Here is a 15,401-nt window from a genome sequence, read left to right on the forward strand (position 1 = left end):
TCAGAATCAGAATCAGAATCATCTTTATTTGCCAAGTATGTCCAAAACACACAAGGAATTTGTCTCCGGTAGTTGGAGCCGCTCTGGTACAACAGACAGTCAATTTACAGAACACTTTGGAGACATAAAGACATTGACAAAAAACAATTGTGCAAAAAGATGCAGAGTCCTCTCGCACTTTGAGCAGTTCGAATGACTAATATTGCAATAGTCCGGTGCAATGACCATTGTGCAAATATAGATTCCCTCTCTCTGCAGGTTCTAGCTCAGCACATCTGTAGAGGGGAAATGTTCCCTGATAACTGTAATTTCATTCTCCAGTGATGATTGTATTAAGATGATCATTATTGTACAAAGAAAGTATGGTTTCACAAAAACATTACTACTAATAAATATCATACAAAGATTGTTTAAGGAACACTTAATGTTATGTTGGTTCACTTTATACTTTGATAGCTAGTTAGAGTCTGTACTTTTTACTACTTAAGCAAGATTACTTGTGTTATTCCCTTATAAGTGAAGGCAATCGCTACCTGCTCAGTGGTGTAGAAACGTCTGCAGGTTTTGAGTCGAAGGCTTTCGTACACACAACCATACCTCCTTTGAGATCTTTGGACAGAACCAGGCCTTCGTGGGCTGTGAAAATTTCCATCCAGGGTGAGCGCATATTTATTTGTCAGAAGACATGAGAATGTCACTTGGTAAACAGATGAGGATGACAAACTCAAAGGAATTCCACTCTGGTTTGACAACTTGCAGTAAAAGCTCTATTGGCTCTGAGCTTCCTCCTAGACCTCAGTACCTCCAGAAGTAGCTGGTCAGATGACCTGATGCACCAGGTTGGAGGGTAGGGATGGAGCAGCTCAGAGAGGTAAGGTGGGGCGAGACCATTTATATATTTAAAAACAGATAAAAGAATCTTGAAAAGAATTCTACAATGTACGGGCAACCGGGGGAGGGAGGCCGGAATAGGAGTTATGTGCTTTCTCTTAAGTGCTCCAGTGAAAAGGTGAGCTGCAGCATTTTGTGCCAAATAGAGAGGTTGTGAATGAGTGGGTGAGCGACCAAGCGACTGACTAACAAAGAGCGAAAGTTATCAGTCACTCGGACTGAGGCATGTTTTCATAGTGCTATAAGCCAATCGCAGAGCACATACAGTGCCGTGAAAAAGTTTTGGCCCTCTTCTCAAATTCTTATATTTTTGCATAGTTTCCCCACTTTAATGTTTATCAAACAAATAAAAAATTAGTACCAGACAAATATAACACAAGTGAATTTAAAATGCTGTTTTTAAATGATTTCATTTATTATGGAAAAAAAAAACTACTCAGTTACCTGGCCTTGTGTGAAAAAGTAATTACCCTCCTTGTTAAATCATTAATTAATTGTGACTAATTACAATCTTTGGTGAATTTTCACTGATCACACCCAAGCCTGATTACCTCCAGACCAGTTCAATCAATAAATCACTTGAACAGAATCTGTCCCGACAAAATCAAGTCGGACAAAGGATCTAAAAAAAGCTGCAACAAAATGGCACGATCCAAAGAAATTCAAGAACCGCAGAGAAATAAAGTAATTGACATCTGTCAGTCCCGAAAGGGTTACAAAAGTCATTTCTAAAGCTTTAGAATTCCTGCGAACCATAGGGAGCGCCGTTATCCTCACATGGAGAAAACATGGTACAGTGGTGAACCTTCCCAGGAGTGGCCAGCCTATAAAAATTACCCTAAGAGAACAGGAATGACACATCCAGAAGACCACAAAGGAATTCAGGACAACTTCTAAACAACTGCAGGCCTACCTTGGCACAGTTAAGGTCAGTGTTCATGACACAACAATGAGTTAGACTGAGCAAAAATGGTATCCATGGCAGAGTTCTAAGGTGAAAACCACTGCTGACCAAAAGGAACATAAAGGCTAGTCTTACTTTTGCACACAAAAAAACATCTGAATATAGCACAGCATTTCAGAAAAAGAACATCATATCAAAAAAGGAAGAAATTGCCAGTATTGCCAGTATTAGAAAACACTTGATTTCAGTTGTTGCAGCTGAGGATGGCCCAACCAGTTATTAGGTTTAGGAGGATATCACTTTTTCACACAGAGCTAGGTAACTTTAGTTTTTTTCCCATTAAATCACCATTTAAAAAGAGCATTTTAAGTTCACTTGGGTTATATTTGTCTGATATTTCCATTTGTTTGATGATCTTAAACAAAGGGGGCCAAAACCTTTCATGGCACTGTGAAGACAAATAAGCATTCATAGTCACATTCACACCAACGGACAATTGAGTCTTCAATTACCCTACTATCCATGTTTTTGAAATGTGGGATGTGACCGGAGTACCCGCAGAAAAACCCACACAGGAACATGCAAACTCCACACAGCCCTACGAATGTCAGACGATGCCAAGTCGCAGCAAAGTGGAAGAATAAATACTGATCATCATGAAATAATAGGTGACTTTAAAATCTTAACCATGTTTTTTAGTGAATCTAGAAAGTGCACATGCCCATGCAAAAGGATACGGGAACTTGGTTACAATACAGTGGACCCCTGCACACTTGTGGTTCGGCACCTGTGGATTAACTATTCGCTGATTTTTCCCCCCCCCACAATTTTTTTCTTTTTCTTTTTTTTGGGAGGAACCAACCCTGAAAAAGCTTAATGGTGGTTTGTCTGCGCTTAATCAATATTTTTTGGAGTTTAAAAAAAATAAAAATAAAAAAATAAAGTTTTTTTTCCAATGAAATTATAATGGTCGTCAATTATCCGCACATTTTCACTATTCACGGTCCGGCCCAGTACCTATACCCGATGAATAGCGGGATTCCACTGTACATTGTACATTTACTAAGATTGGTGTACAGTGTTGTATTTCAATTTCTACTGTAATGCAAAACCGCCCCCGAATGGCGATGACCGCCCCCGAATGGCGATGACATCAACGAGCACTCGCACAATGGGAACTACCTGCTGAGCTGCGTTCTCCATTAGCATGGTTGGGGCGGGGCACTGCTCAGCTGACAGGTGGACCACTGCATGCAAAAATTGAAGGGTTCCCGAGGACATCCTGCAGATTTAACATCGGAAGTTAGTGGTAAAAGAGCCAAGAAGGATGTGTGGTTCTTGAGTAATGAGAGACGAGGGCTCACTTACATTTCCTCGATTGCACAACAGATTCATGTCATGTAGCTTCCGGATTTAAACGAGCCATGGGTTTGATTCAGAGTAGAACAGTATAACAGAATAGATACCAATAACAATAATATCAGAGTACAATGTAGTATAAAACGTTTCAATCTTAGCAAGGTTTTGCATTTACATTGTTGAGTTAAACAAGTTAAACTTTGGTCCTTTTGGCCATGGTCTCTCAATGATTGAAAATCAAGCCATGTTACACATTTGATTCCTTTACTCGGGACAATATGCTTGGGTTTTCTATAACTGAAAACACTAATACACATTCTGTCACTTTACAGCACTGTATATACTTTAGTTTATACAGTAGTAGCCATTAGTTTCGTAAAGTAAATGCAACCAAAAGATAACATTACTCCAATATTTATTGGCTTGTAAATAGTAGGAAATATGCTGCAGGATTTACAGTATGATTTTAGAATATTGAGGTCTATGTGAAGTCAAACTGTGATGTTCCATTTTTCCACATTTATAGCAAAACAATAAAAACAGACCACAAGCAGATAGAGAAAAATGTTTGACCTGGAGATTTTTTTTTCATATATTTGTTTCTTAAAGTGATGCAACAAACCGAAAAATAATATACTTTACTTTTAAAATCATATTCAACTGTATATAGAAAGTTAGTGGAAATGTGCAAGATATTTTTCTGCAAAACAAAGCACATTTCAATTAGGCTGCATCTGTTAATTCCTTTCAGCCTGTGATTGCCTCTATATCCGTGGGGCAAACATAAGATACAAGAACTGTAAGAAATGCAAATAATATGAAAGATATTTGTAAACATACTTCCGCCCCTTTAGGCAATAACTGAAATACATTTTATTTGTGTAATGGAACATGCTTGAAAAAAAAAATCGCTTTATCAGTCTGATAAAATGAAAGCTCCTATGATGAACACGGTATGTTACATTTATTAAAATGTTGTAAAACGTCTAAAAACAGTCTGCACTCCCTGGCCTGAGTTATACAGTTAAAACTTGTATTTATTCAACATAAATGTATTTAAAATGGGTAGTGATGTAGTGAGACATGGTCACAGGGGAGAGTAGCTATAAAAGTAAGTGTCCACAGAAGGAGCTGCTTTTGTACACTTGCATCAGTGGTGGCATCTCACAGAACCTAAATGCAAAATAAATTGTTTCTATTAAACAGATTATAATCACATAATACTAACTCTTCAAGGAATTACATTAAATAATTTGTTGGCGACTAAACTGATGACTGAAGGACAAAAACTTTCCATCTTCACTCAGTCGGGAACTTGTGACCAAATTCAACGAGTGATCTGATGCTGGGTTACCTGAACGCCACGGTCAAAAGGGTCTGATCCTCGATAAAACGAGGATGTTGATCATTTCTCACTGCAGCAGCTCCTCCCAAGAAATGGGTTTGGAGAAGACCTCTCGTTCCAGCCAGAGGTCATAATTCATTTGGAAGTCTTCGGGCAGGTCCACCCGCTGCCCCAAGACGCTTTGCAGACAGTTGTCCACAGGAAGGAAGTCCGGGTTGCTCTGATTCTTGTCATAGCGGCGACTATTGAAGCGTTCGATGTTGGCACGCAGGGCGCACTCCTCGGCCTGAAAATCCCAGGGACGAGCGTCCAGATCTGCCCACAATGGACAAACAGTAGATTATAGCCATAGTTGGTACAATTGAAGGTATCATGTAAGTCTCAAAGCCTGGTTAAATAGTGGTCAATCCATACCACACAGAGAGTCATCACAGCACTTTACTTTTTCCAAGTTACAGACTTATTCCAAATTAGTTCATGAGGTTCCCAGGCGGCTTGAGAAACTGGTGGCTAATGCTTGCACCCATATCGAATTTGAACTAAAACTCCATGCAATTAACTTTCTTCTCATGTTCATTTCTTGTAAGAATTATAGTTCAGAAATAAATTACAAGTACTTAAAAATAGGGAGTTACTTTTCAATCGCCCTGTGTGTGTGTGTGTGTGTATAGATATATATACACACACACACACACACACACACACACACACGAGTTATTATTATTTTTAAATCTAAAAATTAGGCTGTAAAATGGCAAAATGTGGAAAAAGTAAACCGCTGTGAATACTTTCCGGATGCACCATATATACAACAGTGCGTAATTTGCCAATCATGGTACAAGGAAACTAAGAGTGATACTTTATTGTGAACAGAACCAGCAAACAAAAAAATATGGCTTTCACTGGTCAGTATTTGTTTTAAATTGCATTTTAGTTTTCTTCCCATTCAATTCTCTCCATTGCAACACAAAAAAACATGGCCAATTCTGCTGACCAATTGACAAACATCAGTGGATGTAGCTCCCCCTTCGGCAAGCACAACGAAGGGTACCACTGCAACTAGTACCCCAACAAAGGCGAAACGTGGCGAGGTTCAGCTCAAATATTTGGAGAACTACAAAGGAAGCACAATTAAATGTGTACAGAACCAAACTGCACCAGTGTGGAAACAAGGTTTAAGAAGCCTCGCTTCTCACCGTTTCCGTAGGCCCAGTCATCGTTTAGCCGATGTCGGACCTTCTGGTATATAGCCGACATGGTCTTCATGTTGCTCTTCCGCCACTGGCGCCCAAGATATTTGGTCTGCACTTTGAGCAGCTTGAGGACGTAGAGCTGCATCATGGCCTGCTTCACCTTTAGCGCCCTCTTCAGGATGGGAGCAGACTTGAACACTACCAGCATCTGGGTGACAAAAGATTTGTGAGCATATCTGACTTGCCATGACAGCATTGTTCTGAGTTTCTTTGAGGTAAGTGAATTTTGCATTTACATTCGCTTGGTGTTAGGATTCAAACGTTAAGGTTTAAGATTATGTTTTTGTTGCTGTACAAGTGACAAATGTTCATTAATGTAAGCATCTGCAGAAAGAAAAGAATTACACTCTATGTGACAAATGTTACTGCACTTCTACAAAAATATCAAAGACATCAACCATGTTTGGAGAGGCTATATTGATGACGATTATAAGTTTTGGAACTATCGAATATTTTTCAAATCGATTACTGTACCGATCCCATTGATTAATTAGATATAAATTTATTTTTAATTATTAACAACAGAATGCACATGAGGTACAGGTATTATTGTTGTCCACTCACTACACAATTACGTAACGGTCTGTTTTGATGTAATGTTTGGCCAAAGTGTGTATGTCTGCATGTATGCCACATCCAGTGTGAGATAATATAACAATAAAGGCAATGAGAGTGAGGAGAGACCATGTGATTTAAAGATTTTGTGAGTGTCTTCTCACCATCGTTCTTGAGTGCTTCCACTTGGTCAGTTTATTGAGGATCCTCAGCAAGTTAATGCAGGAAAACAGGTTTCTCCAACAAAACTGGTTGTTGTCTCCAGCTTCCTGCAAAAACATGTCATCAGTATTAAATGTTGATAAAAAAAAATTGCATTCTGCTGAACCAAACATTAATCCATCCATCCATTCTCTGTACCACTTACGCTCACTAGCGTCGTGGGTATGCTGGAGCCTATCCCAGCTGACTTTGGACGAGAGGCGGGGTACACCCTGAACTGGTCACCAGCCAATCACAGGGCACTCAACCAAATAAACAATGACAAATAAAGGGATGAGATGAGAACACTTGCCAAACTCTCCGCTGTTAATTCAGGGAGCTCGTGGACCACGCAGTATGGAAAGTCCAGCACTGAGATGCTGCAAAACGTGAAAAACAAAAATGTATTTACACTCCGTCATAGTTTATAAGGAGTCATGTTGTAAAATTAAGTACCTGTTCTTAGCCGTGATATAAGACATGATGTTCTGATTGAAGAACTTCAAAATGAGGGGGATGCAATTGGCAAACACCAGGTGTTGAGCCATGTACTCAAACTGAGAAGACACAAAAGTGTATATCTTCAGCAATATTTAGCAAATTACTTCAAAATAATATCTCACCATATTTGGATGTGAGGCGTACCTGGTAGATGTGGTTAAGTTTGAAGTGTTTGAGGAGCAACATCAGGATGGCAGAGATGGCCTTCACTATGATCTCTTTGTGTCGATTGACGTCAACACCGAGTTTCATGCTTTGTAACACAGTGGTCCTGCAATAGGACTAATCAGTCTCCCATCAATGTGTTTCATTGTTATTTAAAGGGAAAAGAAGTTTCAACATTTTTGACAAATGACAAATTCTGTCTTTATATTGGTTCATTAAGGAGATATTAATTCAACAAGCGGGTTTATTAATGTGGATGTGCCGGTAGTTTTCTGTGGTGTAAAACATTCTAATGCTTTGGCCCCTTTTTGCCTCAGTGCAACCATCCATCCATTCATTTTCTGAACTGCTTATTCTCAGGAAGATTATCTTATGAATCAGGTTCCACTTCATAAAAATGAAATATTGAAATAAGTGCTCTTGAAAATAAAAAGGTCTCCACGTTCTGAGCATCAATAGAAGGCAACAATATGCGTCACTCACGGCATCTCCTCCGGCAGAACATCTGCCAGGATGTTGATGGAATCTGTTTTGGCTTTGGAGGTTGGAGCAGCCGCTAGCAGAATCTTTAACAGAGCGATCTGAATGCCAACAAGACACAAAGAATTGATGGCAATTACACATTAATAACTGCCTTGAGGTGCTAACCTATAAAGTGGAAGTCAGCAAGAATTTATAATTCCGCAGGAAGATGTCTCAATTGAGCGGGTTTATTGATATAAAAAGTCTACACACCCCATGTTCAAATGTCAGGTTTTTGTGATCTAAAAAAACGAGACCAAAATAGATCATTTCAAAACATTTTCCACGATAAAGGTGACCTATAACCTGTCTAAACCAATTGAAATTAAATCAACACTTGTGCAACCACATATCTAAGTTGTTTATATGTACTTCCCCTCTCGAAAATATATATATTTTTTTTTTGTAATTGAGTTGTCCAGGATACAGGTCACATGGAAATTATTTGGCTTGGTTTGATTTTTTTATATCACAAAAAACTAGCATTTGAACAGGAGTGTGTACACTTTTCCACTGTATGTGAATAATGTACCTTATCAGTGGATCACAGATATTGTTAAGTCTCAACCTGGCTAAAAAGTGTAAAAGAACTAGTCAGACACATGAATTATAACTTATTCCAATGAGGGATGAGCCTTCAATGAAAGACACTCACCAGCCAAATCATTAGGTACACTTGCAAAATCTCAAATCCAATAGAAAGAAAGAAAGTGGATTAAAAAAAATCTAGCCTTCCAATCAGAAGTGTGCATTATTGATTAAACTATTGTATATACTGGATCTCATTAGATTGTGTAGGTGTACCTAATGGTGTGGTCAGAAACTGTCTGCTGCTTAGTGCTGAATGGCTGCGTTTTAATCAATCCAAATTAAAATGTTAAAAATGGTGACACATGTTTTGATGTCTGTTATGAGAGCACTGACCATGTACTGAGGTAATGTGGGTAGGATTCCCTGATAAAGCAGCTCAGTGGCACACATCTCCACTTCCTCTTCTCCCTAATGACCAGGAAGCACATATACATCAACATGATGCTAGAATGACCTCTCAAAATATTAAGATTAACATGTTCTCATCTAGCAGTTTAAATGTTATTTCTAAATGCACTCACCCCCGACAGAGGGGTTTTCTGAAACTCTTCCTCCTTTACAATCTGAAGCTCAGCTATGGAGACGTATTTATGCTGAAAGAAAGATAATGTCAAATTACGAAAGAAGAGTAGAGGAGGATTTTTAAAGAAGTGTATGAAGTGACGCAATACCTGCTTAAGTGTCTTGATGCTCTCGTGAATAGGTCTGGGTAAGCCAACAACCGTGTCTGTGTCACTGTGAGACACAAAAGGTAAGATGGTTGGTTTGCCGCAGTTATTTCAATACATTGCAAAAAAAAACCTAAATAAATAAATAAAAATTCTAATCTTGTTGTGCTTACCTTCCAAGTGTGTATCCTATAAATTTACTTCTACTGGACTCCAGGAAATTTTCAATGTCCTTTTCCCTAATTAAAACAAAGAAACAGCTATTAATGTTGTATCACCAAAATCTTTGGATACAACCCAAAAATGAATGTCATATGAAGTACCTGACTTTAGGGGCCCATGGCAGTCCTTTGGGGAAGGACACCCTCTCTGATGGAGGATGGGGAATAGGCGGAGGCATGACCTCATCCCTTTCCAATGGGAAAGTCTCTGCCTCTATTGAGTTGTCATTGTCGTCGTTGTCGTCCTCATCCTCGCGGGAGTCGTCCGCCTTGTAAGGGTCCTTTTCGTTGAATGCATCCAGGTTGTCCTGTTTAATCAGTGCCTGCATGGAGAGAAAACAGGTGAGGTTAATAAGAATGGACTTATAAATCTGGAGGATAATACAATATGTATCAAACCCCTTTGGATGATTGAGACACTACTGAATGAGGGATGGTTTCACGTCATACGAATTTTCCACATTATTAGCTTTCACCGAAGTCTACATTAGTTCCAGCAACGATACGTACCTTGTGTTCACGCCGCGCCCGTTTTTGTTGCTGTTCTATGAGGTCAGAGGCAGAGGCGGGAGGGGAAGCGGCCCTCATACTCCGTATGACCCGAATGCTGTCCTCCGGCAGAGGGGGAAGATCCAGCTTCTCCCGCTTCTGGACCTTTATGGTTTGGAGCTGCTCAAACCCTCCGAGTGTGAACTGAAAAAGAGAGGAGGAGTTCCATGTCTCACTTGTAACGCCATATGTGATACATGAGAAATATGTGGCTACTGTCATGAAATACAGATGGCCTCATCCCTCACCAGTATGCTCTTCCACAACAGCAGTAGGACCTTTTTCATAGGGAAGTGGGGCGCGTGGCCACTGCAAAACTTGGTAACCATCCCAAACAGCATGACTGCGATGGGCTCGTTGTTGTACAGAGGAGAACCTAGAAAAAAATGATGACAAACAATATGTCCATTGATAAAACATAATTTTATTATACCATTCTTCTACTGGATCTCATTAGATTGGGCGGATGTACCTAATGTTTTGGAAAAAGTGCACATTATATCACGTCATGGCAGCATATTGTTTCTTATTAAACCTACCCAGTTCCGCTCTAAACGTTTCCCTGATAACTCTCCATTCAGCCATGTCAGCTGGGTCGTCCTGTTGTATGGTTTCTACCATCAGGTACATGATGTTGAGCAGCACCCTGAGATCTGTGCTATCAGCGAGAGAGATAGCTGGTTTTCTGACAGCGCTGCTACAGGCGGCACTGTTGCTGAGGGAGAGAGAAAAAGAACATTTGTGATGATCTATTATGGGAATAAGAATTCGGAGAGTCTCAAGTCATAAGAGAGTCATAGCCTTGGAAAGTTTTTCTTCTCTTACACATGATGGCTGATTATGCCATCACTTTAAAAGCAGTCCAGCACTGATATGCATATTGAGATGTCTCCAGGAAATAGATGAAGGACCACACAAACATATTTTTTCTATGCACTTTGGTCTTTTTTTCACAGGCAAATTCTGGATCACTGTAACTTTTGTTAAACTGCTGACTGGTGAAGCATTTTCTTTATTTACCCCAAATTTGTAAATAAATAGGAAAACATACAATATAATACAGTATACAGTGGGTACGGAAAGTATTCAGACCCCCTTAAATTTTTCACTCTTTTTTATATTGCAGCCATTTGCTAAAATCATTTAAGTTCATTTTTTCAACATTAATGTACACACAGCACCCCGTATTGACAGAAAAAAAAACGGAATTGTTGAAATTTTTGCAGATTTATTAAAAAAAAATTAAATATCACACAGCCATAAGTATTCAGACCCTTTGCTCAGTATTTAGTAGAGCACCTTTTTGAGCTAATACAGCCATGAGTCTTTTTGGGAATGATGAAACAAGTTTTTCACACCTGGATTTTTGGATCGTCTGCCATTCCTCCTTGCAGATCCTCTCCAGTTCTGTCAGGTTGGATGGTGAACGTTGGTGGGCAGCCATTTTCAGGTCTTTCCAGAGATGCTCAATTGGGTTTAAGTCAGGGTTGTTTTGAAGCCACTCCTTCGTTATTTTAGCTGTGTGCTTAGCATCGTTGTCTTGTTGGAAGGTGAACCTTTGGCCCAGTCTGAGGTTCTGAGCACTCTGGAGAAGGTTTTTGTCCAGGATACCCCTGTACTGTTGGGACTGTATTGAACATGTGATGAGCAGTGCCTGGTTTTCTCCACACATGCCACTTAGAATTAAGGCCAACAATTTCTATCTTGGTTTCATCAGACCAGAGAATCTTATTTCTCACCATCTTGGAGTCCTTCTGGTGTTTTTTTTTAGCAAACTCCATGCAGGTTTTAATGTGTCTTGCACTGAGGAGAGGCTTCCGTCAGGCCACTCTGCCCCGACTGGTGGAGGACTACAGTGATGGTTGACTTTCTTGAACTTTCTCCCATTTCCCGACTGCATCTCTGGAGCTCAGCCCCAATGATCATTGGGTTCTTCTTTACCTCTCACCAAGGTTTTTCTCCCCCGATTGCTCGGTTTGGCCGGACGGCAAGCTCTAGGAAGGGTTCTGGTCGACCCAAACGCCTTCCATTTAAGGATTATGGAGGCCACTGTGCTGTTAGGAACCTTAAATGCAGCAGAATTGTTTTCTAACCTTGGCCAGGTCGGTGCCTTGCCGCAATTCTGTCTCTGAGCTCTTCAGGCAGTTCCTTTGACCTCATGATTCTCAGTTGCTCTGACATGCACTGTGAGCTGTAAGGTCTTATATAGACAGGTGTGTGGCTTTCCTAATCAAGTCGAATCAGTATAATCAAACACAGCTGGACTCCAATGAAGGTGTAAAACCATTTCAAGGATGATCAGAAGAAATGGACAGCACCAGAGTTAAATATATGAGTGTCAGTGCAAAGGGTCTGAATAATTATGGCCGTGTGATACTTCAGTTTTTCTTTTTTAATAAATCAGCAAAAAATTCAACAATTCCGTTTTTTCTGTCAATATAGGGTGCTGTGTGTACATTGAGGAAAAAATGAACTTAAATGATTTTAAGTAATGGGTGCAATATAACAAAGAGTGAAAAATGTAAGGGGGTCTGAAAACTTTATGTACCCACTGTGTGTGTGTGTGTGTGTGTATATATATATATATATATATATATATATATATATTTTTTTTTTTTTTTTTGCTTATCTGCATAACAGTGCAACCGTTCTTCACATGCACCATATTATTTAAATATATATATTTTGAAATGAATTCTTAACTTTATATTCAAGTGTGATATTCAGGAGTAACTCAACTTGCCTTTGTTATTACAGAGCATTTTCCATGAATGTTTTTTTTCCTGGCTAAAATGTCTGCACAGATATGAATCAAAGCACCGAGGCAAGTGCTCAGCAGTCTGCAAACGTGTTCTCATACGAGCAGATTTTATAAAAATTTCATTAGTGTGGACATTGACTGTGAAAACTGTTTTTAAGAATACAATTGTATGAATGGCCATAATCAAGTGACTGGCGTGAGAGAAATGAGAAGAAAAAGTGGATGACCTACTCAATTTCCATGTTGAGCAGTTCCACCAGAGCAGAAAAAGTCCCAACTTCTAGCAGCAGGAAGGTGTTGTATCTCATCCAATGCTGCACTTCGGCCTCAGAACTGCACTCGCCAAAGGTTCCTACATAGAAACAATTTTGCCCCATAATAACACAACAAATGTAATGTTAGAATTGATCATTTTCAATAGATTTACATTAGAGCCATGATAGACCGACCTTGCACCATGTACAGAATGGCTCTAGCAACCTTCAGCCTCTTCTCGCGAGCAGTCACCTCCAGTCCGTCCAGCAGCCGCATGGCATGGGCCCTGTGATGAGGTGCATCAAGCTCTGTCCACTTCCTATCACACACTGAGTTACAATAGGACACATAAATCGGAACATAAATATATTAACATCATTCTTTAACTTTTATGTAATGAACTGCATGCAACGGAAGTTGAGCGAGCGGATACTAATACACATACCATGTGTTCTGAATTCCTCCTCGAAACATTTTCTATTGAAGGAGAACTCTGGCCCTTCAGTATAACTGTACAGCTCTAGAACACACAGCGTAAAGTGCAAAAACATGAAGATTTCACATCCCCTTAGTTCCATAATGACAAACGTAGACAACAGATGACTTACCTGACAGCTCTGCAGCCCACTTGTCTGTATCAGCATATTCAAACTCGAGATCTGGAGACTCAGACAGGCCCTACATACAAAAAGTACATATATTCACACCATCAAGACTATTGAAAATAATGGACATATTAAGTGTTATTAACAACTGGGGCGGCAGTAGCTCATCTGTAAGGACATGGTTTGAGAGTCACGGTTTGAGTTCCACTGCAGACCAAAATTTTAAATGACAACCAGTTGCTGTTGACCAATAAATGTCCTGGTTTAATTACAATTGGCATTTCAACAGCCCTCTTCATTATGGTGTTCACATTTTGACATAAGACCAAGTTGACACCTAATAACTGATCAGCACTAACTGTCCATTGCCAGGTTTCAAACACAATGTTCAGTGAGGGAAGTGGTTACTGCGCTTAGAGCGTCAGTGTCATCAGAGTTTTCACAGAGATACAGAGAGACTGTAGAGTCACAGAAAGGCATACAAGTGGACATCCTTGGAAATGTAATGGGTGATTCTTGTGAATTTTGCCATTCAGCTCCTTGTTAAAGGACAGCAAGTGAAAAATTAAATACTGAAAAATGTATCATTTGGACCTGTGCATTCAAAAGTCCATAAAACTATTTTAGTTCACCTCTAAATGTTATAATGCATTTTGGGTTAATTCTAAAATTTGACCCAAATGCCAAATATCCCTAACTTTTTGTCAGCAGTGTATATAATTATATAGCTGTGACAGAAATGTCAAAAACCAAATACCTCCATTTGTGATGGGTAAGGTTATATAACAAGTAACACTGAATTCATAAACAATACGGAATGTTTATCGAGTTTCTTTTGTGTTAAAAAAAAAAAAATAAAAAATGTCCCGGCATTACCAGATAACTAGCAACCCTTTATTGCTCAGTGACTGTTTTTTGTCAATGTCTTTATGTCTCAAAAGTGTTCTCTGTCAATTGACTGTCTGTTGTCGTACTAGAGCAGCTCCAACTACCGGAGACAAATTCCTTGTGTGTTTTTTGGACATACTTGGCAAATAAAGATGATTCTGACTCTGATTTTGATTCTGAAATACTCGACAAATACTGACAAATCAGACACCCTTCACTATTGCACAAAACAACAAAGTACCTAATACTGCTACGCTAGCTTAAGAACGTGAAAGGTTTTTTTTTTTTGGACAGGTTTTCAACAGGTGCAGATTCGTGACAGCCGAATCTCTCTATAGCTTATCTCTCCTCAGCTCACAGTAGTAGCCTGTTAGCCTACGCTAAACTACAGTGCTATCAAGCACTTGACAATAAGTGAACAAGTGACAATACACTTAATTCAGCGACATTATACGAAAATGGGCAAAGTTTCTAGTGGGGTTAAAGTAGTCAAAATGTCACAAATCATAGTGAAGCTACACTAACCGACAGGACTAGTTAACGATGTTCTATGTATAGCAAAGAATTGGCCTCGTCTGTCTGTGGTATGTGAAAACTACATGTGATCAAAAAATCACTGGCATAAATGTGTACGTACCTCTGAATCCTTTCTCTGGTTACGAGTGAATTCTCCCCTACTCTTATTTGGCACCATAGCTCTCTGTTTATTGTTTACAGCTAGCCCACCACCGTTTCCTCCTCCGCCCTCCATTTTTGCGGGGCCAGAGTGTATTCTCGCGAGAAGAGAGCTCATCACGAGACTAAACGTCAGGGTCCATGCAGTGAAAAAAATAGCCTTTTCTTGTCACTATCAGAGATAAATAACCATGTTACATACGCTATCTATGGTCATTGTAAACAAAAAAAGTGTACACACCCCTGTTCAAATTTGGAAAATGGAAAAAAAGTATATATAGATATATGCCATTTTAATAAGGTGTGTACGATTGTAGGTTGTACACTTTAAATTAACAAGCTTCCGAGATGAACTCTTATAAATTATAGTCGTATCAAGCAAGGGTTCTGGTTCCAAAATAGGGTTTAAAGGCAATTAGTGTTTCATAGTAGGGCTGTCAAAATAGGGTTTTAAGTCAGGGTTTGGATTTCAAGTTGGGTTTCTAGCCTGGG

At 39.4% G+C, this 15,401-nt stretch overlaps 1 protein-coding gene across 7 annotated transcripts; it reads right to left on the reverse strand.

The window, feature by feature from the left end:
- Positions 1-6: 6 nt before the first annotated feature.
- strip1 (striatin interacting protein 1) lies at positions 7-15,030 on the reverse strand. 7 transcript variants are annotated; one of them, XR_009790088.1, is made up of 22 exons: positions 14,872-15,030; positions 13,350-13,419; positions 13,187-13,261; positions 12,936-13,070; positions 12,718-12,838; positions 10,265-10,440; positions 9,974-10,101; positions 9,687-9,869; positions 9,279-9,499; positions 9,129-9,194; positions 8,959-9,022; positions 8,809-8,880; positions 8,621-8,695; positions 7,658-7,755; positions 7,154-7,280; positions 6,965-7,065; positions 6,822-6,888; positions 6,472-6,576; positions 5,696-5,900; positions 3,164-4,814; positions 2,978-3,077; positions 7-636 (listed from the first exon to the last, which is right to left on the reverse strand). XR_009790088.1 is itself a non-coding variant. In XM_061784462.1 (20 exons), the coding sequence occupies exons 1-20, from the start codon at positions 15,025-15,027 to the stop codon at positions 4,567-4,569; spliced, it is 2,493 nt and encodes an 830-aa protein (XP_061640446.1). In that variant the 5' UTR covers positions 15,028-15,030; the 3' UTR covers positions 7-4,566. The 7 variants fall into 7 exon arrangements, 1 of the variants encoding a protein (XP_061640446.1); XR_009790086.1 differs by having other exon boundaries at positions 7-862; XR_009790083.1 differs by having other exon boundaries at positions 7-4,327; positions 4,509-4,814.
- Between the last annotated feature and the right edge of the window lie 371 nt (positions 15,031-15,401).

The sequence above is a fragment of the Phyllopteryx taeniolatus genome, chromosome 9 (genome assembly GCF_024500385.1).
Source record: "Phyllopteryx taeniolatus isolate TA_2022b chromosome 9, UOR_Ptae_1.2, whole genome shotgun sequence".
NCBI lineage: Eukaryota > Metazoa > Chordata > Actinopteri > Syngnathiformes > Syngnathidae > Phyllopteryx > Phyllopteryx taeniolatus.

What these genes read in the sequence shown, in the direction of transcription:
- strip1 (XM_061784462.1), bottom strand. Translation starts at nt 15,027, where the DNA reads ATGAGCTCTCTTCTCGCGAGAATACACTCTGGCCCCGCAAAAATGGAG. An exon ending in CTGCTCAACATGGAAATTGA is followed by an intron (nt 10,441 to 12,717) that starts GTAGGTCATCCA and finishes TCTCTCCCTCAG; the next exon opens with CAACAGTGCCGCCTGTAGCA. An exon ending in GGAAGCACTCAAGAACGATG is followed by an intron (nt 5,901 to 6,471) that starts GTGAGAAGACAC and finishes TTTGTCACCCAG; the next exon opens with ATGCTGGTAGTGTTCAAGTC.